We start from the raw sequence: 21,565 nt of genomic DNA, 5'->3' as shown, positions 1-21,565 counted from the left end.
GCTCTCATGCCCAAGCCGCACTGCTCTCATGCCCAAGCCGCACTGCTCTCATGCCCAAGCCGCACTGCTGTCATGCCCAAGCCGCACTGCTGTCATGCCCAAGCCGCACTGCTGTCATGCCCAAGCCGCACTGCTGTCATGCCCAAGCCGCACTGCTGTCATGCCCAAGCCGCACTGCTCTCATGCCCAAGCCGCACTGCTCTCATGCCCAAGCCGCACTGCTGTCATGCCCAAGCCGCACTGCTGTCATGCCCAAGCCGCACTGCTCTCATGCCCAAGCCGCACTGCTCTCATGCCCAAGCCGCACTGCTCTCATGCCAAAGCCGCACTGCTCTCATGTACTCATTTTCATTCTAAGCAACTTAATTAACTAGACTTGATTTAGAAGTTTAATTAAATTTTCTCTGCATTTTGGATGTAAATGAGTGTTCAGAATTTTTTGTGAAAATATTTTTTAAGTTTGTAATGATTACCTGTAACTTGCAACTTAATTTCAGCTTAACGAGTTTCTCTTCTCAGCCTTAGACAGTTAAAATAAATGAGTCATTAGAATGTATTTTAATTCAAAATAATTTGTAATGTCTGACGGCACAAATGAATCATTCTAAAGTTCCTTACAGTTGACACACATTTGACTTTGCATTATCACAGTTAATTTGTAAAGCGCCTGAAGGCTTGCAGTAGTTAATAGATCAGTATTTTAATAGATCAGTTTTTTAAGCTGACTGGTACAAAATTCCGCATTGGCTGAAGTTATAATTACACTTATGATTGTACTTGTCAGTCTCAGACCTCAATGCAGAGGTTCGTCTTGCTATCGCTGACATTGTCAGCCCAATCCTGTGGCAAAATTCAGAAATATCCTTTGCAAGTAGATACAACTTTCCCAGAGTGGAAGGAGAAATCCACTGTCTTGAAATTAATGGTTTTTATAACATGCACTTAACAAAATTAGTAATAATGTTCTATGTTGTCAGATATTGTTGATGGAGCAATAATCTGCACCATATGCTAAGTAATTAATATAGAGGAATTGTTTCAGGACGGAACCTAGAGCTGAATATTTATATACCCCCATTGGTCTTTCTTGACAGCAAATATTTACAATCCTGTAAAAATTCTTGTCCTGCCCATTTTTATAAAAGCAAGCTGAGAGAAAAAGACGGAGCAAAGGAAAGACAAACGGAAAGGATGTGATGGTGTGATAAGCTCAGAGCAGCAGATCTGTTCCCAGGTTGCTCCAGGTGTTAATCGATTGCTAACTGAATCCGGTCTTGATGGACTCGTGGTTTAAAGGGGCAGAACTACATCACGCCCCCGACTCGTGCCAGCGGGTGAGTGAAGGGCACACGGCCAGGATGTGACATGGGGGGGGGGGGGTCATGAAAGCGTGAAGGGCACACGGCCAGGATGTGACATGGGGGGGGTCACCAAAGCTTGCTGCACTGTCACATAGCGTCAAGGGGGAAACAGGCACTTAAAAAGCATGATGGGGAGGTGGGGGGAGAGAAAGGGGCTTAATAGGGACAGACTCTTTAATCGGGATCAAGGCCAGAGAGACATGAAGCCTTTCAGGATGATAGACGCAAGGACACCAATAAAACGGTTCAGGAGGCAGAAGCTACAGTGAGGAGCCCAAGCGGCCAGTAGTGTCACAGGCTCTGCTCTCCGTGCTGCTCAACACATTTTATAGTTTACAGAGTTTATGTAGATATGTACACAGAGTTCAGTGCTCTGGCTCTTTTACATTTTATTTATTTAGCAATCGCTTTTATCCAAAGTGACATACATTTTTTTGTTGAGTTGGGGGTTAAGGGCCTTGCTCTGGATCACTCTACCGACCCTGAGACTTGAACCAGTGACCTTCTGATCACAGGTACAGCGCCCACACCCACTGAGTCACACCCCACCACACACACACAAACCTCACAGACACGATGTAAAACCCAGTCAACGTGTCTCCCCCCCCCCGCCGCCCCCCGCATTATCTACCATGGTTGGTGCAGAGTTCTGACCTCAAACCTCTTGATCTGGCCTCTCTGATACTCCAGCTTGTTCTCCAGGTCGCAGACCCGCGCCTCCTGCAGACTCACGATGCTCCTCGCCACCGTGGAGGCCTCCAGGTTCTGCTGCCGCGTGACGCTCTGCTGGAGCTGCCACCCCCAGCCCCGGGGGGAGAGGATGAGAGGAGGAGGAGGAGGAGGAGGAGAAGGGGAGACGAAAGGTGAGCCGCAAAGGCGGAGCTCGAGCAAGCTGTCAGCAGGGAGAAGAAGTAAATATTTTGAAGATACGGCCTGATGTGGTCTGATTTAGGGCTAATTTAGAAGTGCCGCCTCTATCCAGGGACTTTTCAGTGCTCCATGGTAACCTTGGCAAGCAGACGTAAGCATAGCATATAGCTACGGGTGTAAATTCATAACCAAGAGGTTACCGGTCCAAGGTCACTGAGCAAATGACTTAACCTGGATTGCTCCAGCATCATGCCCGAGTGAGCGGCTGAATTAACGGACAGCCGCTGCCTCCGCAGAGACAGGCATCAGCTAACAAAGCACACGTGATGTTACTGCAAATACCTCTCAGCCTTTAGCTGCCTTGTCATGTAGCCCCATGCCCTACGCTTACCCTAATGAGATGAGAGCTTCTTGGAAAACAGATGGATCGAGATTTAGCCTGTGTTTGAAATGTACCTCCGTATCAGTGAGGGCTTGCGGGATACTGCGCAGCGCTCAGAGGATGCACGTTGTCAGGGAGCTGCACATTAAAGGATATTTATATGCTGGTGTTTACCGTTTCGTAACAGAAGCTGTGAATCCACCCCCATACTTCAGGCTGCCGTATTGCAAGTCAGGACCAGCAGGGGGTAGTATTGACCCATGGTTTATTTTTGATACTGACTGCTCTTAGCAAGCCTGCTGCTATGAAAAAGTGTGTGTCAGTGGCAGGCAGTAGAGCTCTCAGCCTGTGTTTGCCAATATCCCTGCATGCCGGATAGAAGTGTGGCATTCACAGCACCCCAGCCGGGGTGATGCCCTGGGGGCCGGGTAAGACCCCTCCCTCTCTCATACCTCGTCCTGCAGTCTTTGCTTCTCCCTCTTGGCCTCCTCCAGCTCGGCCTGCAGCTCCCGTATCTGAGAGATGTCACTGGAGGACTGACGGTCAGACCGGTGACAGTCAGATGCAGAGTAGGAGGGGCACATAGGCTCGTCCTTTGTGAATAAACATGCACACACTCGCACAGGCACGCACACATGTACACACACAGGTATGCATGCACACACACATCGGCACACACACACACACTCGCACAGGCACGCACACATGCACACACACAGGTATGCATGCACACACACATCGGCACACACACACACACTCGCACAGGCACGCACACATGTACACACACAGGTATGCATGCACACACACATCGGCACACACACACACACTCGCACAGGCACGCACACATGTACACACACAGGTATGCATGCACACACACATCGGCACACACACACACACTCGCACAGGCACGCACACATGTACACACACAGGTATGCATGCACACACACATAGGCACACACACACACTCGTACAGGTACACACACATACACTGGCATGCACAGACATATGTACAGGCGTGCACACACAGACATGCACATACACAAGCAGAGGCAAGCACACACACAGTAACAAAAAGGCACGGATACACACATGCATGCATATACACAGGCATGCAAAGGCACGCATTCACACATGCACACAGGCACGCATACACGCAGGCACATAAAGGCACACATATACACAGGCACGCAAAGGCATGCATACACACAGGTGCGCATACACACAGGCACGCACAGCCCACCTGGGCTATGAGAGCCTTGTGCTTCTTCATCAGCTCATTGAGGTCTTCCTGGTCTTCCTCCAATCTTTTCAGAAGGTCTGCATTCTCGTGCTGCAGGTGGGATAGCTGTTCATCCACCTGCAGGGGGCAGTACCATGGGTGTGAAATAAAACAGCCATCTGTCTTGAGAGCCACCCTGCATTACCTGCACGGCCTGTACATCCCCTGCTTGTCCTCCATGTTTGCTAACCCTTGCCTGTCATCTTCACCCCCATCATTATCTTTGAACTCCTCATCTCTTTGCCTCCCCCCCAATCCCACCCACCTGGCCTCCTCTTTCTCCACTGTGCCCCCTCCCTATCACACATCAAGTTCATATTAAAAATGTGATTTAATACAGATGGTTAATTTTAAAAATAACCACAAAACAAAACTGCTAGCAAAAACAGGCAAAAACATCAGACAAAACAATCACTGACCCGAGTCAGTCAATCACAGGCCCTGAGCAGCTCTCCCAGAACCTTAGCTGTCTGCCCGCGTCACGCACATCGCTATAGCCTGCGTCACGCACATCGCTATAGCCTGCGTCACGCACATCGCTATAGCCTGCGTCACGCACATCGCTATAGGCTGCGTCACGCACATCGCTACAGGCTGCGTCACACACACTGCTATAGGCTGCGTCACGCACACTGCTATAGCCTGCGTCACGCACATCGCTATAGCCCGCGTCACATACACCGCTATAGCCCGCGTCACGCACATCGCTATAGCCTGCGTCACGCACATCGCTACAGGCTGCGTCACGCACATCGCTACAGGCTGCGTCACGCACACCGCTATAGCCTGCGTCACGCACATCGCTATAGCCTGCGTCACGCACATCGCTATAGCCTGCGTCACGCACATCGCTATAGGCCGCGTCACGCACATCGCTATAGCCCGCGTCACGCACACCGCTATAGCCCGCGTCACGCACACCGCTATAGCCCGCGTCACGCACACCGCTATAGCCCGCGTCACGCACACCGCTATAGCCCGCGTCACGCACACCGCTATAGCCCGCGTCACGCACACCGCTATAGCCCGCGTCACGCACACCGCTATAGCCCGCGTCACGCACACCGCTATAGCCCGCGTCACGCACATCGCTATAGCCCGCGTCACGCACACCGCTATAGCCCGCGTCACGCACATCGCTATAGCCCGCGTCACGCACACCGCTATAGCCCGCGTCACGCACATCGCTATAGGCCGCGTCACGCACATCGCTATAGGCCGCGTCACGCACATCGCTATAGCCTGTTAGCATAGCCGCCCGCTGCTGCCCACCCGCAGGGCACATCCTGTCACTTTGTTAGCGAGTCTGCTGCATGTCCGTCCATCCATCCATCCATCCATCCATCCGTCCATCCATCCATCCGTCCATCTCCCTCATGCGCTTCAGTCTCATTTGCTGGGGCTGGAAAACCCATTTATCACTGTGGAGTATTTGTGCTGGACAAGTTTGTCTGGTCAGACTGTTGGTAATGAGATAAGGATTCATCAGTGTTGGTATTTTGGACCCCAATGAGATTTGGTTCAGATGCTGTAAGGCCTCGTTGGATCTAATTTAGGATCTGATTGGCGTTTGCTGATGGGCTTTTCTTGCTGAAGGTGTCTTTAAACTCAGAGCTGTTAAATCATCTGTGTCATTTCAATGCCGCTTAGCTGGTATGACCAGGGTCACCCTGCCCATGCCCCCCCCGCAGACTCATCTCCGGCTCACCAGGCTCTTATGCTTGCAGATGGTCTCCAGCTCCAACTGGGCGTTCTCCAGCTCCATGGACAGTGTCTTCTGGATGCTCTCGGCCTCCGCACGCCGAGTCTCACTCTCCTCAAGCTGTCCGGCCAGGAGGACCACAGTGGGAGGGGAGAAGGTGAGATGGTGGATACTACCAAGTCAGCTATCATCACCATCATCATCACCACCATCACCACCACCATCATCATCATCACCACCACCATCATCACCACCACCACCACCACCATCATCATCACCACCACCACCACCACCATCACCATCATCATCACCACCATCACCACCACCATCATCATCATCACCACCACCATCATCACCACCACCACCACCACCATCATCATCACCACCACCACCATCACCACCACCATCATCACCACCACCACCACCATCATCATCATCACCACCATCATCATCACCACCACCACCATCATCATCATCATCACCACCACCACCATCATCACCACCACCATCATCATCATCACCACCACCATCATCATCATCACCACCACCATCATCACCACCACCACCACCACCATCATCATCATCACCACCATCATCACCACCACCACCACCACCATCATCATCACCACCATCATCATCACCACCACCACCACCACCATCACCACCACCACCACCATCATCACCACCACCACCATCACCATCATCATCATCACCACCACCACCACCATCATCATCATCACCACCACCATCATCACCACCACCACCACCACCACCATCATCATCATCATCACCACCATCATCATCACCACCACCACCACCATCATCATCATCATCACCACCATCATCATCACCACCACCACCACCACCACCATCATCATCATCACCACCACCATCATCACCACCACCACCACCACCACCATCATCATCATCATCATCACCACCATCATCATCACCACCACCATCATCATCATCACCACCACCATCATCACCACCACCACCACCACCATCATCACCACCACCACCACCATCATCACCACCACCACCATCATCACCACCACCACCACCACCATCACCACCACCACCACCATCATCATCATCATCACCACCACCACCATCATCATCACCACCACCACCACCACCACCACCATCATCATCACCACCACCCACCATCATCACCATCATGACTGATCATTAATCTCGCTACAATGCAGATTGTTACACATATTCACTATGTTACCAGATATGTAACCGAAATGCTTTAATGACTCATATATGCCTTGTGGTCTGTCGTAACAGTATGTGGAGGATGGTTAGGTCAGGTGCTCCTCATGGTCATGCCCAGGTGGTGGGAAGCCGCAGACCCCCCCAGCATTACTCAGAGAGGTGCCCTTTACTTTCACAGGTACTAGGTAGCACGGAGCTGGGGGGGGGCGGGGGGGGGGGTTAGGAAACTGGAGATTCTGGCCAGGGGGTGTGACAATGTGCAATATCCAGGAAGGGAAGCGAGGCAGAAGTGCCTGCTGGAGGTGAGGATGCTGGGCGGGGGGGGGGGGGCACCTGGATCTTGAGACGCTCCAGTTGCTGGCGGCTGGCAGCCCCCTGGCCAGGGGTGTCGACAGTGGACAGCAGCAGCTGGGCGTCACTCAGAAGGGCGTGGGTACGTTTCAGGTCCCTCCTCAGGCGTTTCTCTACGTCGAAATCTCTGTGGCCCACCTGGGAATGGGAGGGGGGGGCATTTTAGGAAACAACATGTAACCATATGACATCATGAACCGGCATCACTTTGCATGTTCATCCTGTCAGTGAGTAGTGGGTACAGGAATAGGTGCCACCCGCTGTGATGTCACCTCTTGGCATTGTGCCATCCGCTTTCCATGCCCCCCCTGCGATGCCCGGTCAGGGATCACAGACCACAGAATGTCGAGGCTGGTAACAGCAGATCTGCGATGGGTGTAAATCCCAGTGGCATGTGCCTGCCCCCCCCCCCCCCGCTCCCCCATAGGCCCCGCCCCCGTACCTGTTCACACAACGTGGCAATCAGCCCCTCCAGGTCGTGCTTCTCATGGAGCACCATCTGCTTCTCCTCGTACTCCTGCTCTAGCTGCATCTCCAGCTGCCTCAGCTGCGCAGGCATTACATATTGTGGTAAATGCATTTGGATAAGGACAGGGAAATAGGAATAACTGTTTCACTTAAAATAAAACCAGGGTTAAAGATAAGAGGGAACTTTACAACAGAGTTTTTTGTTTGAGGAGTTATTGGACATCCCATTGAGCTGCCCCCCCCCCCAGTTACCCGTCTCTGTGATGACTTCTGCACGTCTTCCAGCTCCTCCTCTTTGTCCTCTAGCTCCTTCTGGTGAATCTGCTTCATCCTCTCCATCTCCATCTCGCAGCGCAGATGCATCTACGATATCGCATTTCATCAGCTTCCCCTCGCGGTGTCAGCATGGCATTAGCGCGTCCCTGTCAGTACTGCACGCATCAGCACTGTGTCGCTGCTTTTTTGTTTGTTTTTCCTAAAGATTTCCTCTCCGTTTTTCACGCTGTCAGTATTCAATCAATAGAATCAGCGTCAGTGTGTATCACCTGCGGTCGGCAGCGTTTTCCTGCACCCGGTGGAGCCTCAGCGCTTGGTTATCGGAGCCTAATATGTGATATTACCCAGTGTTGGCGTTTTGTCTATAGATTGAGGCCTAATGGAATAAATGCTTCATTTGCAGAGGTGGAAGTTTCAGGTTCAGAATGTACATTCTGAACCTGAACCTTCCACCTCTGCAAATGAAGCATTTAGGCCTCAATCTATTGACAAAACATCAACACTGGGTAATCCACCTCTGATTGTTTGTGCATTACACCTTGACAATGTTAGGACAGTATGAATCCCTAATTTTTGTATTATATTATAAATTGATCCGTGCTTCACAGTGCCAGTGCTTTGTCTGTATATAGGAAGCCACCTGCTCATGCCGCTGTATATTTGCAGTGAGCTTGGAGATCTCCTCTCCATGCTCCTTTTCCTGCACCTCCAGCTCCCGCAGCTGCTTTTTGAGGCTGGGGATGGAGTCGGAGCTCAGGTTCGACGATGCAGTCAAGTCTCGGATCTGAGCGCACAACTCCTCCTTCTGCTGCTGCAGGACAGACACCTCTGTCTGGACTTCCTGGAAACACAGGACCACAGCGGCATGATACCCTGTTGTTCATGTCTCGCTAATTACCGCCTTGTTGCCGGTGGACATACGGCACACCTTGAGATGGCGCTGCAGGCTTAAGATCTCGGCGCTGAGGGCTATGTTCTCCTGAATGGCCTTCTCTTTCTGCTCCCTCTCAGCGTCAGCCCCCTGGAGGGCCTGCGTCAGCTCACTGTCAAACCTGCACAAATACAGAGGTACAGAAAAAGGAGAGTAAGGATTGTGCAAAACTACAGCACTACACTTTCCGATAAAATAAGCTCTCAGAAACAGGACAGGCCTAAGACCTTAAAAGTTACACTGTTAGCCCTTGTAGAGCAAAGCAGAGCTGAAGGTCACCTGCGCTGTTTCCTGTCCAGGTCGTGTGCGCGGCCTTGCAGGGCCTCAGTGAGCACATGGGCATCCAGGAGGTCAGAGGTCACGCGGCGACACTGCCGCTTCAGCTCAGTCAGGTTACGCTTTGACTGCTCCAGTTGGGTCTGCAGCTCTGACACCTGCCCACGCCGTAGGATTGGGGGGCTTAAGGAGAGTCTAAGCAGAGACAGGGGGCACTGTAACAGACCTGACCCATACCACTCCAGTAGCAGGGGTGTACCTTGCTCTCCAGCTGGGCCCGGGCCTCCCGCTCAGCCTCCTGCCTCTCCTCCCCCTGCCGCAGTCTCCTCCTCAGGAACTCCACCTCCGTCTGTGCGCACTCTAACTGCAGCAGCAGCTCGCTCTCTGCTGGACACCCCAGTGTGATCAGCGTGGGGGTGGGGGGGTGACGGCAGGTCACCTTTACATTACGGGCCACGTCATGCCGCTCCCCTTACCTGCACCCCCACCCCTGAGTGCCTCCTTACTCTTTGCCTGCTGTTTCTCCTCCTCTAGTTGCTTCTCCAGCCTGTCAATGGTGACCTTACACTGGTCCCAGCGGCCCTGAGAGAACCACACAGTGGGGAGGTTCATCATAACCAGTTTCACACTCTATTTTGTAGCTTAGTGACACTTTTATCCATGACAACTTCATCCATTTACAGAGCTGGAATAAGACCACAGTACTTGGAGTCTAGGTTACTAGTCTGAATACTACAGGCACAAAAGGACGACCCAGACGTCATCCAGAATGTAATTCAGAATGTGTACATGAATGTCTTTTGAAAATCCAATAAACCTTTTACATCATTAAAGGACAAAAAGGGAGGCCATGCTGTGTGTGTTTGCACGCTTGTGGTTCCGTCAGAGATCAGCAGTTTCCCGACAGCACACAGAAATGCAGAGAAGTCAGGAATACTTCAAAAACGACCTCAGTGCTACATCAGAAATAATGAGGCCTTGGCTGAAGCTCGTATCTTCTTTCACTTTTGCATATGTCTCAGCCCCATAACTGCTCCCATGCTTCAGTGAAAACACAGAATCAGCTCTCACTCTCGCATCAGGCTCCTACTGTACTAAGGGATTGTTTTACAGCCCCCTGCAGAGAACCGTATAAAAGCCATTTCCCATAATACACTGGTCTATTAAGCAGTACCACTCCCCCCCCCCCCACCCCCAACTTGCTGGGAAATCGTTTTTTAAGGTCCTCACTTGCGATCTTGTTTCCCTGAGCCCGAGGCAGGAATCGGACCAGAACAAACAAACGGCAGACATTACGACTCCTAAAAATGACACATACAGTTGAACGGAAATGCAATTAGGCGTCAAACTCACAGGTGGAATCCAGAAGCCAGACAAAGTAATTTAGTAAATGAGATGATGGCCTCACAAGCACGGAGAACAGAGTCCTTGTCATTCCCACCTCAGGAGCGGAGCCAACATGAGCCCCACTCTGTGGTAATTAAGAGATATTACCCAGGCTGAGTGAGTCACCTCCCCGCACGTCCTGATCACAAGCATCACGAGTCTGCCATTAAAGCCGCCTGTGTATGCTGGCTCAGGCTATCAGGGTGCCACCCCCCACCGCCTGACAGATGGGAGAGCTGTGTGCGAGTGAGTGTGCGCACGTGCACCAGTGTGTGGGTGAGCTGGGGACTGCGTGTGTGCTCATGCGTGAGTGCATGCATGTGTGTGTGTGTGTGTGTGTATGGGGGGGTACAAAAATATACCGAAAGACTTGTATTTTGTTTGGTTACTTATGGTTACGGTTGGGTCTGGGTTAAGGTCGTCATTGTAGGGATTAGGGTTTTTCTCGTAGAAATGAATGGATGGTCCCCACAAAGATATGAATACAAACGTGTGTTTGTTTATGGGGATAGAAATTCAAAACAATTTCTCCACAACGTCTCTCATTGCTGATTCAACTAAAGCATCTTAAAGAAAAAAATATGTGAAATAATAAGATTGTGGCCTCTTTTTCCGTGTGGGTATTTTGTATCATTTGACACATTAAAAGGAGAGTAAGTGAAAATCCTGTCACATGCAGATGCATGCATGTGAAACTGTGAATACATGTCATGGTCCGTGTCAGGATGCAGGCACGCGTGTGCGCGTCTCCGTGCACATCTCCCATGATGCACATCTCCCGTGAGGCACATCTCCCATGATGCACATCTCCCGTGAGGCACATCTCCCATGAGGCACCTGCAGCTCCTTGTTCTCCTTGCAGAGGCGGAGTCGCTCTGCTCGCTCCATGTCCAGGGCCTGGCTCACAGCATCGCCCCTGAACCGCTCGTCACTCAGCTCCGAGGACAACGCCGTCACCTTAAAGTCACATGACACCTCTTTCAAAGGCTGACAAGACATCAGTTAGACAACCATTTGTCACCATAGTACGTGAACTTAATGGGTTGTTTGTCTGATATTCTAGTTTTAGGAAGCACAGGGCACAAGGCAGGGGACAGCTAGGACAGGGGACAGGGGACAGCTAGGACAGGGGACAGCAGACAGCTAGGACAGGGGACAGCAGACAGCTAGGACAGGGGACAGCTAGGACAGGGGACAGCTAAGACAGCTGGGACAGGGGACAGCTAGGACAGGGGACAGCTAGGACAGCTGGGACAGGGGACAGCTAGGACAGGGGACAGCTAGGACAGGGGACAGCAGACAGCTAGGACAGGGGACAGCTAGGACAGGGGACAGCTAGAATAGCTAGGACAGGGGACAGCTGGGACAGCTAGGACAGGGGACAGCTAGGACAGCTAGGACAGGGGACAGCTGGGACAGCTAGGACAGGGGACAGCTAGGACAGGGGACAGCTAGAATAGCTAGGACAGGGGACAGCTAGGACAGGGGACAGCTAGGACAGGGGACAGCTAGGACAGGGGACAGCTAGAATAGCTAGGACAGGGGACAGCTAGGACAGGGGACAGCTAGGACAGCTAGGACAGGGGACAGCTAGGACAGGGGACAGCTAGAATAGCTAGGACAGGGGACAGCTGGGACAGGGGACAGCTAGGACAGGTTACCAGTCCACATGCACAGTCACACATTAAGCACAACTTCAGCTGAACATGTTTCCAGACTGCAGGAGAAAACCTGCATGAAGACAGACAGAATATGCCAATCCTACACACTCATTCAAACCCCCAGCCCTGAGCAACAGCGCCACCCCATGGACCCCTGTGCAGCATGTACGTACATGCAGGCATAATATGTCATTACTGTCTAATTTAAACTTGTGCGAAACGGAGAACATTCCAGAGGAAAACTGAAAGATATGAGTTCTGAGTTAAGTGAGCGACCAAAGGCGTAAATAGAAGTTTGATGGACAGAACTCTGCATTAAACACTGCAGTCGCCTGTATTTCACAACAAACCTAAAATCAGGCGGCTGCAGTCAAGCGGCCCGAATGCCCCGATGCAAACACAAGGCCCCCCCCCCCCGCATTAAAGCGGCCCGAATGCCCCGATGCAAACACAAGGCCCCCCCCCCCCGCATTAAAGCGGCCCGAATGCCCCGATGCAAACACAAGGCCCCCCCCCCCCGCATTAAAGCGGCCCGAATGCCCCGATGCAAACACAAGGCCCCCCCCCCCCGCATTAAAGCGGCCCGAATGCCCCGATGCAAACACAAGGCCCCCCCCCCCCGCATTAAAGCGGCCCGAATGCCCCGATGCAAACACAAGGCCCCCCCCCCCGCATTAAAGCGGCCCGAATGCCCCGATGCAAACACAAGGCCCCCCCCCCCCGCATTAAAGCGGCCCGAATGCCCCGATGCAAACACAAGGCCCCCCCCCCCCGCATTAAAGCGGCCCGAATGCCCCGATGCAAACACAAGGCCCCCCCCCCCCGCATTAAAGAATTCCCCAGTCTGCCGAGGGAGGGGGGCAGAATATCATATTAAGAACTCGATCCACTCGCAAGGAACAGACATGGGCAAGACTAACTAGGGGACTAACTAGGGGACTAACTAGGGGAGGGCAGGGAGGGGAAGCTGCAGAGAGGGAATCGCTCCTGCTTTCTCCTGCTGCTGCTTATTCCAGTCATTTGATTACATTTGTCCTTTGTTTCATCCAAGATTTATTATGCAACAATAGAATTAGCCTCTGTCATGCCAATAAAGCTCATTGTGAATATGAATATGAATCAGAGCTTGGTGCAAATACACTGGAAAGTGCATGATGACAGAGAAGATCCCAGAAGCTGATACTGCTGTCGTGAGAACGGGGTGGCGATATCCTGCCCAGTGCCGCAGATTCAGGGCGGCAGAGGGCTGTGTGTTTGAAGGCCTGCCGCAGATTCAGGGCGGCAGAGGGCTGTGTGTTTGAAGGCCTGCCGCAGATTCAGGGCGGCAGAGGGCTGTGTGTTTGAAGGCCTGCCGCAAACAGCTTATTCTGTGATGAGGTCAGCATAAGCCCCCGATTGCAGCCCTTTCAGCCAGCTAAGAAGCAGCCTGCTAATGCTAACAGGCCAGTTCTGTAGGCTACTTAAGCTAACATCGTATGTCAGAAACACTGGCTGTTCAAGATAGCTGCTCACTAGCTGAGATGAGAAAGCTTTAAGCACCGTTCCCTGGCCAGCCAGGGCTCACACCCCCTGCACAAAATTGTGCTGGTGGGGCTGCATTTTAACAAATCAGGCAACTTTCACTTATGTCATCAAAAATCATGCAGTTTCAAACTCACACTGAACTTAAACTGTTCTGCACTTTTCCGTGCTGTTTGTAATTTTGTGAAGCAGAGAGATGGACTGCTGGTTTACAAGCATGAAATGATAATGGTTCTGATTGGAACGAGGGTAACCATGGTGAGGTAGATCAACATCAACTTCAAAGTGTTAATGAGTAACTCCATCTTCCAATTGCCCCTGATGCACGACTGTTTTACACTGTGCTCAGATCAGGAGTGACAAGTGATATCTTCCCCAGCAACATGCCACTGCATTGCCATTTTTGATTTACCAAAAAATGATACGTTTTTGACACACACATACTCTAAATATCTCAGCACTGTATTATTTAACAGCTGTTGATTTAGGCTCTATGAAACCATCCTATATTCTAAAATCACAGCACATGAATACTTTGGTTCTGTAGTTCTGATGACTACATATCCTTCTAAATGTATTAACTGACAACTGCTGTCTAATGCTGCCAGAAGGGGGCGCTTGTCACGTGCTGCAAGCCACAGTCTGGATTCCCATAAAGGGCCTGATGATATTTGAGTCAGACAGCTGACCCCCCCATGCCTGGGTGACATCGATACCTTTGTCTCCAGGTTATCAGTGCTCTGTCGTAGCTCGTTCCTCTCCTTCTCCGACTTCTCCAGGCGGCGTCTCAAAGCAGACACTTCATCCTGTGAGCACACACACACACACACACACACACGTAACACACACACACACACACACGTAACACACACACACACACACACACACGTAACACACACACACACACACACGTAGCACACACACACACGTAGCACACACACACACACACGTAACACACACACACACACACGTAACACACACACACACACACACACACACACACACACGTAACACACACACACACACACGTAACACACACACACACACACACACACACACGTAACACACACACACGTAACACACACACACACACACACACACGTAACACACACACACACACGTAACACACACACACACACACACGTAACACACACACACACACACACGTAACACACACACACACACACACATAACACACAGTTTTCATTATTGGCTTTGACTTGGCTGCAGCTGAGCTTCGTATTAATAGCGAGACCTGCAGGATATTGCTCTGCAGGGGGGCAGGGGGGCCCATCCCAGAACCTCCTTCAGACCCCTGACAGGATCCTGGGGGAGGGGATGCGAGTACCTCTTTAGCACGGAACCGCTGATCATCGATGTTGATGTCCAGCAGGGGGCGCACCCTGCAGAGGAGCTTCCACCAGCTCCAGGGGCGTACGGTGGACAAGGCCCTCACGTTCCTCTGCACACAGCGTACAGCCATCTGCTGCACCTGCTCCAAAACACACATTTGCTTTATGCCGGGCCACACACCTACTGTACCATCCTTTCATAATACAACAGCACCCACCGCTATCCCATCATGCACCACACAGCAGTCACTCACCTTCATGCAGCGGTACTTCTGCCTGGCCTGGTGTCCCACGCAGGAGGCCTGGAGCAGCACAAGCCAGCCGCTCACCAGCTGGTCCCTCTGCTGCTCCAGGGACAGCATCACTCCACGTTTCATAAACACCTGCGGACAGGTGGCGCTCTTCAGTTACATCACTCAATCTGGCAACCATCTGAGCATCTGAGAGGGCTGCGCTAGTCGGCCTCCCGAACTGGGTGAGCAGTCTCAGTTCGTCATTTTCAGCATGGGAGGTGAGAGCAGCCGGCCAGTCAGCCAGACATACAGGCCTCTCAGAGAGTTCAATGAGTCACTCAAGGTGTCGGTGTGTCTCACCCTGCTGGCTCCAACAACGATGCTCTTCCTGTCCATGTCCAAGTCGATCAGCAGCTCCCCCACCGCCTGCGGGGAAGAGCAGGACTGCTGGCTTATCGTGAATGCAAGCAGATTCCTCAGTCAGAAGTGCTTGGACTTAGCTTGATGGGTAGTGCTGCTGGACACCTCCTGGGATGAAGGTTTTCCTCTGTGTGGAGTTTTCGTGTTTTTCCCATGTTGTATGAGTTTGTGGGTGAGCACTCTGTGACTCTAGCCCCTCAACCCCCAGTTACCTAAATTTGATAAGTGGCAAGACTAAGCTATATATATATATATATATATATATATATATATACACACAACTGCACCTCATTTGTGTGCCGTACTTAGCCTAACTGTCCTCGAAGAGGAAGGCCTGCCTGACTGTTACAGATGCCCTGCGATGTGCAAGGGCTGCATGTAGGTCATCTATTTTCATCCCACTGGACCTCTCTGCAGCCCTCGCCACAGCAGGCCGCCAGCTCCTCCGGTCCAGCCTCTCTCAATGTGGCAGAGCCCTCTCTCACACAGCAGGCTGCCAGATCCTCCGGTCCAGCCTCTCTCAATGTGGCAGAGCCCTCTGTCACCACAGCAGGCCGCCAGCTCCTCCGGTCCAGCCTCTCTCAATGTGACAGAGCCCTCACTCACACAGCAGGCCGCCAGCTCCTCCGGTCCAGCCTCTCTCAATGTGGCAGAGCCCTCTCTCACACAGCAGGCCGCCAGCTCCTCCGGTCCAGCCTCTCTCAATGTGGCAGAGCCCTCTCTCACACAGCAGGCCGCCAGCTCCTCCGGTCCAGCCTCTCTCAATGTGGCAGAGCCCTCTCTCACACAGCAGGCCGCCAGCTCCTCCGGTCCAGCCTCTCTCAATGTGGAAGTGCCCTCTCTCACACAGCAGGCCGCCAGCTCCTCCGGTCCAGCCTCTCTCAATGTGGCAGAGCCCTCTCTCACACAGCAGGCTGCCAGATCCTCCGGTCCAGCCTCTCTCAATGTGGCAGAGCCCTCTGTCACCACAGCAGGCCGCCAGCTCCTCCGGTCCAGCCTCTCTCAATGTGACAGAGCCCTCACTCACACAGCAGGCCGCCAGCTCCTCCGGTCCAGCCTCTCTCAATGTGGCAGAGCCCTCTCTCACACAGCAGGCCGCCAGCTCCTCCGGTCCAGCCTCTCTCAATGTGGCAGAGCCCTCTCTCACACAGCAGGCCGCCAGCTCCTCCGGTCCAGCCTCTCTCAATGTGGCAGAGCCCTCTCTCACACAGCAGGCCGCCAGCTCCTCCGGTCCAGCCTCTCTCAATGTGGAAGTGCCCTCTCTCACACAGCAGGCCGCCAGCTCCTCCGGTCCAGCCTCTCTCAATGTGGCAGAGCCCTCTCTCACACAGCAGGCCGCCAGCTCCTCCGGTCCAGCCTCTCTCAATGTGGCAGAGCCCTCTCTCACACAGCAGGCCGCCAGCTCCTCCGGTCCAGCCTCTCTCAATGTGGAAGTGCCCTCTCTCACACAGCAGGCCGCCAGCTCCTCCGGTCCAGCCTCTCTCAATGTGGCAGAGCCCTCTCTCACACAGCAGGCTGCCAGCTCCTCCGGTCCAGCCTCTCTTAATGTGGCAGAGCCCTCTCTCAATGTGGCAGAGCCCTCTCTCACACAGCAGGCCGCCAGCTCCTCCGGTCCAGCCTCTCTCAATATGGCAGAGCCCTCTCTCACACAGCAGGCCGCCAGCTCCTCCGGTCCAGTCTCTCTCAATGTGGAATTACAGAGCCTTCTCTCACACAGCAGGCCGCCAGCTCCTCCGGTCCAGTCTCTCTCAATGTGGAATTACAGAGCCCTCTCTCACACAGCAGGCCACCAGCTCCTCCGGTCCAGCCTCTCTCAATGTGGCAGAGCCCTCTCTCACACAGCAGGCTGCCAGATCCTCCGGTCCAGCCTCTCTCAATGTGGCAGAGCCCTCTGTCACCACAGCAGGCCGCCAGCTCCTCCGGTCCAGCCTCTCTCAATGTGACAGAGCCCTCACTCACACAGCAGGCCGCCAGCTCCTCCGGTCCAGCCTCTCTCAATGTGGCAGAGCCCTCTCTCACACAGCAGGCCGCCAGCTCCTCCGGTCCAGCCTCTCTCAATGTGGCAGAGCCCTCTCTCACACAGCAGGCCGCCAGCTCCTCCGGTCCAGCCTCTCTCAATGTGGCAGAGCCCTCTCTCACACAGCAGGCCGCCAGCTCCTCCGGTCCAGCCTCTCTCAATGTGGAAGTGCCCTCTCTCACACAGCAGGCCGCCAGCTCCTCCGGTCCAGCCTCTCTCAATGTGGCAGAGCCCTCTCTCACACAGCAGGCTGCCAGATCCTCCGGTCCAGCCTCTCTCAATGTGGCAGAGCCCTCTGTCACCACAGCAGGCCGCCAGCTCCTCCGGTCCAGCCTCTCTCAATGTGACAGAGCCCTCACTCACACAGCAGGCCGCCAGCTCCTCCGGTCCAGCCTCTCTCAATGTGGCAGAGCCCTCTCTCACACAGCAGGCCGCCAGCTCCTCCGGTCCAGCCTCTCTCAATGTGGCAGAGCCCTCTCTCACACAGCAGGCCGCCAGCTCCTCCGGTCCAGCCTCTCTCAATGTGGCAGAGCCCTCTCTCACACAGCAGGCCGCCAGCTCCTCCGGTCCAGCCTCTCTCAATGTGGAAGTGCCCTCTCTCACACAGCAGGCCGCCAGCTCCTCCGGTCCAGCCTCTCTCAATGTGGCAGAGCCCTCTCTCACACAGCAGGCCGCCAGCTCCTCCGGTCCAGCCTCTCTCAATGTGGCAGAGCCCTCTCTCACACAGCAGGCCGCCAGCTCCTCCGGTCCAGCCTCTCTCAATGTGGAAGTGCCCTCTCTCACACAGCAGGCCGCCAGCTCCTCCGGTCCAGCCTCTCTCAATGTGGCAGAGCCCTCTCTCACACAGCAGGCTGCCAGCTCCTCCGGTCCAGCCTCTCTTAATGTGGCAGAGCCCTCTCTCAATGTGGCAGAGCCCTCTCTCACACAGCAGGCCGCCAGCTCCTCCGGTCCAGCCTCTCTCAATATGGCAGAGCCCTCTCTCACACAGCAGGCCGCCAGCTCCTCCGGTCCAGTCTCTCTCAATGTGGAATTACAGAGCCTTCTCTCACACAGCAGGCCGCCAGCTCCTCCGGTCCAGTCTCTCTCAATGTGGAATTACAGAGCCCTCTCTCACACAGCAGGCCACCAGCTCCTCCGGTCCAGCCTCTCTCAATGTGGCAGAGCCCTCTCTCACACAGCAGGCCGCCAGCTCCTCCGGTCCAGCCTCTCTCAATGTGGCAGAGCCCTCTCTCACACAGCAGGCCGCCAGCTCCTCCGATCCAGTCTCTCTCAATGTGGAATTACAGAGCCTTCTCTCACACAGTAGGCCGCCAGCTCCTCCGGTCCAGAGCCCACTCTGACATAGTTTGATTTTTACCTATCAGGAGCATCCTTCCAAATGTCTGGGGGGGGGGGGGCAGAGGTGTCTAATTCACATAAGGTAGCATAGTTGGTGTTCCACAGGATTCAGTCCACGGTCCCCTCCTCTTCTCCCTGCATACCACCCCTCCAAGCCCAATCACCTTGTCTTCACTATTAACTCTACCATCTATCCTGTTATCACTATACAGTTTGAATTTTCAACATTCTCTGCATCAAGGTCTGCCAAGAACCCAGAACTAAGGATAGATGACCAGCGATATCCTTTGCTGACCACATTGCACCTGTTGATTCCCTTTGTATATTAGACCAGCAAAACTCCTAGTCCTGACACTTCAGATAATCTCAAAGCTAGATTACTGTAGCCCACCGCAGACAAGGCTGCCATCTTGTGTTGTGAGACACCTGCAGATGATTCTAATGGCAGTAGCATGTCTGGTACTCAGTCAGCATCTTTGAGGTTTTATATACAAATCCTTACTATCAGTAACAGAAACTGGACATGTGCCAGTAGAAGTGCCAACCTTTTTCTCGTCCGGCGTGATGAAGACCGAGCCATATCTCTTCATGACAGGGGGGGACAAGGCCTGGAATCGGCAGCGGAAGTCACTGAGGGACATGTGGTCCGGGTAGCCTTAGCAGGGGGACACCACAGGTCATTTGTGCTTCAGATTTAGGGAGAAGGAGGGTGATCTTTCTTAAGCGGATCTTTTGGGTGGGAAGAGCCAACAGTTTGACAGTTATTGCAGATTTTTGTCTTTGTTGAATATGAGAGGACATCTTCACAACCACTTTGCCCGTCTGCAGCCTCAGTCCTTCCCCATTGGTTACTATGGATTCCCTGTGGCTAAGCTGGGCAGTACCTGTGCTAGACTAGACAGTACCTGTGCTAGACTGGACAGTACCTGTGCTAGACTGGGCAGTACCTGTGCGGTGGAGCTGCAGCGCGGGGAGGACGCCGGTGGAGGTCAGCTGGGCACGCAGGGATGGGACGTCGAAGCCACCGCCGTCGGTCTTGGCGCTGAAGCACTGCAGGAAGGTGGGGTTTGCTCGGCGAATCAGATTGATGAGTGCGTCCTTGGGAAAGATGACAGCCACGGTTACCACAGAAATGCCATCACAGAGGTGATGTAGCACGGCTCTGCTCTACAGAAACAGCCGACCCACTGGGTAGTAGTAACAAGGGACAACCTGCATGTTTGTCCACACTTAACCTTCGGATTGTTTACACTGAGGACTGGAGTTAATTGAAACATTGTAATTAACTGAAGAGGGTGAGCTTTTGTGTGTCTGCGTGTGTGTGTGTCTACATACAAGTGTGTGGGTGTCAGTGTCTGTATGCAGTTGGTGTGTGTGTCCCCACAATGTGATGAATACCTGTTTTTTTTTTCCCCTTAAGGGAAAATTCAATTTAATAAAAATCTGTGACTGCAATAAAAAAACTCTTGTATTTTGTTTCATTACTTATGGGGGTAGCATGTGGCTCAGTGGGCTAAGCCTGTGTGCCTGTAATCACAAGGTTGCCAGTTCAAACCCAGCCTCAGCAAGTCTACGGGTCCTTGAGCAAGGCCCTTAATCCCTGGGTGCCCCAACAGGTGGCCGCCCTTCACAGACAGCTTACTCTACAAAGAGCAAGTTGAGGGAAGCGTAAAAAGAATTTCCCCACAGGGATAATAAAGGATATATTATTATTATGGTTAGGGCTGGGTAAGGGTTGTCATAGTTAGCATTAGCATTCTTCCCATAGAAATGAATGAGCGGTCCCCATAAAGAGATGTTTACCCGATGTTTGTGTGTGTATGTGTGTGTCTCACCGCCTGCAGTTTGACAGAGACACTGAAGCAGTGCCTCCGGATGGCTGCCAGGCCCCCGCTGAGGGTCTTTCTGACGGCCCCGCTCCTCTGTAGTGACCGCTGGGATCCCCCCTCAACCCCCCCGAGGCCCTGACATAGAGGGGGCACAGAGGCTCGGGGGCCAAAAAGCGACTTCACCACACCACTGGGGGGAGACCAGAGGAAAGGATAAGGGCAGTGAAAGACCGAATCATGAATAAACCAGGGCACTCGGATACAGACAGACACTCCGCCACACACAGCAGTGCTCATACACGCACAGACACACTTACACACACTCGCTTCTTACATCGAAGAGTTCTGAAGAAGCGACGCAGCGCTGAGCACAGATGGGTTGTTCTGGACCATGCCGAACCAGCCCGACACGTCGTAGCGGATCGGATCAGTACCCAGCTGGTGTGCAATCTCACACTGAAGGGGCTGCTCACACTGTCGGACTGAACAGCAGAAGCGGCAGTGAGTCAGGGACACTCAGCTTTAGCAGCCGCACCTAAAACGCCGGCGCTGGAGCCTCCGGGCTTTCGGCGCTGGTGACGCGGCATCATCTAAACAGCAGGTGAGCCCAGAGGACCCGAACGGACCAAGGGCCGGAACACTCAACATCCACACGCACAGAGCTGAGGCTGAATCACGTCGCACGCTA

At 53.2% G+C, this 21,565-nt stretch overlaps 1 protein-coding gene across 5 annotated transcripts in view; it reads right to left on the bottom strand.

The window, feature by feature from the left end:
- Window positions 1-21,565, bottom strand: part of LOC111851461 (unconventional myosin-XVIIIb) — a 46,421-nt gene that overhangs the window by 8,402 nt on the left and 16,454 nt on the right. For 4 of the 5 annotated variants that reach the window (XM_072714031.1, XM_072714034.1, XM_072714032.1 and 1 more), the window contains 21 exons: window positions 21,212-21,359; window positions 20,884-21,067; window positions 19,996-20,146; window positions 19,594-19,703; window positions 15,634-15,699; window positions 15,295-15,423; window positions 15,037-15,180; window positions 14,405-14,494; window positions 11,344-11,463; window positions 9,597-9,702; window positions 9,380-9,507; window positions 9,124-9,278; window positions 8,842-8,965; window positions 8,554-8,754; window positions 7,890-8,000; window positions 7,612-7,716; window positions 7,152-7,307; window positions 5,601-5,714; window positions 3,854-3,970; window positions 3,066-3,149; window positions 2,016-2,153 (listed from right to left, as the gene is read on the bottom strand). In XM_072714031.1, coding sequence (XP_072570132.1) covers window positions 2,016-2,153; window positions 3,066-3,149; window positions 3,854-3,970; window positions 5,601-5,714; window positions 7,152-7,307; window positions 7,612-7,716; window positions 7,890-8,000; window positions 8,554-8,754; window positions 8,842-8,965; window positions 9,124-9,278; window positions 9,380-9,507; window positions 9,597-9,702; window positions 11,344-11,463; window positions 14,405-14,494; window positions 15,037-15,180; window positions 15,295-15,423; window positions 15,634-15,699; window positions 19,594-19,703; window positions 19,996-20,146; window positions 20,884-21,067; window positions 21,212-21,359 — 2,681 coding nt within the window. The remainder of the gene's footprint in view (window positions 1-2,015; window positions 2,154-3,065; window positions 3,150-3,853; window positions 3,971-5,600; window positions 5,715-7,151; window positions 7,308-7,611; window positions 7,717-7,889; window positions 8,001-8,553; window positions 8,755-8,841; window positions 8,966-9,123; window positions 9,279-9,379; window positions 9,508-9,596; window positions 9,703-11,343; window positions 11,464-14,404; window positions 14,495-15,036; window positions 15,181-15,294; window positions 15,424-15,633; window positions 15,700-19,593; window positions 19,704-19,995; window positions 20,147-20,883; window positions 21,068-21,211; window positions 21,360-21,565) is intronic. The other variant, XM_072714033.1, reaches the window with a different exon arrangement.

Source organism: Paramormyrops kingsleyae, chromosome 7 (genome assembly GCF_048594095.1).
Source record: "Paramormyrops kingsleyae isolate MSU_618 chromosome 7, PKINGS_0.4, whole genome shotgun sequence".
NCBI classification, from domain to species: Eukaryota; Metazoa; Chordata; class Actinopteri; order Osteoglossiformes; family Mormyridae; genus Paramormyrops; species Paramormyrops kingsleyae.
Note: the sequence above shows the minus strand (reverse complement) of the source record. Positions and strands in the feature narration are given on the sequence as shown.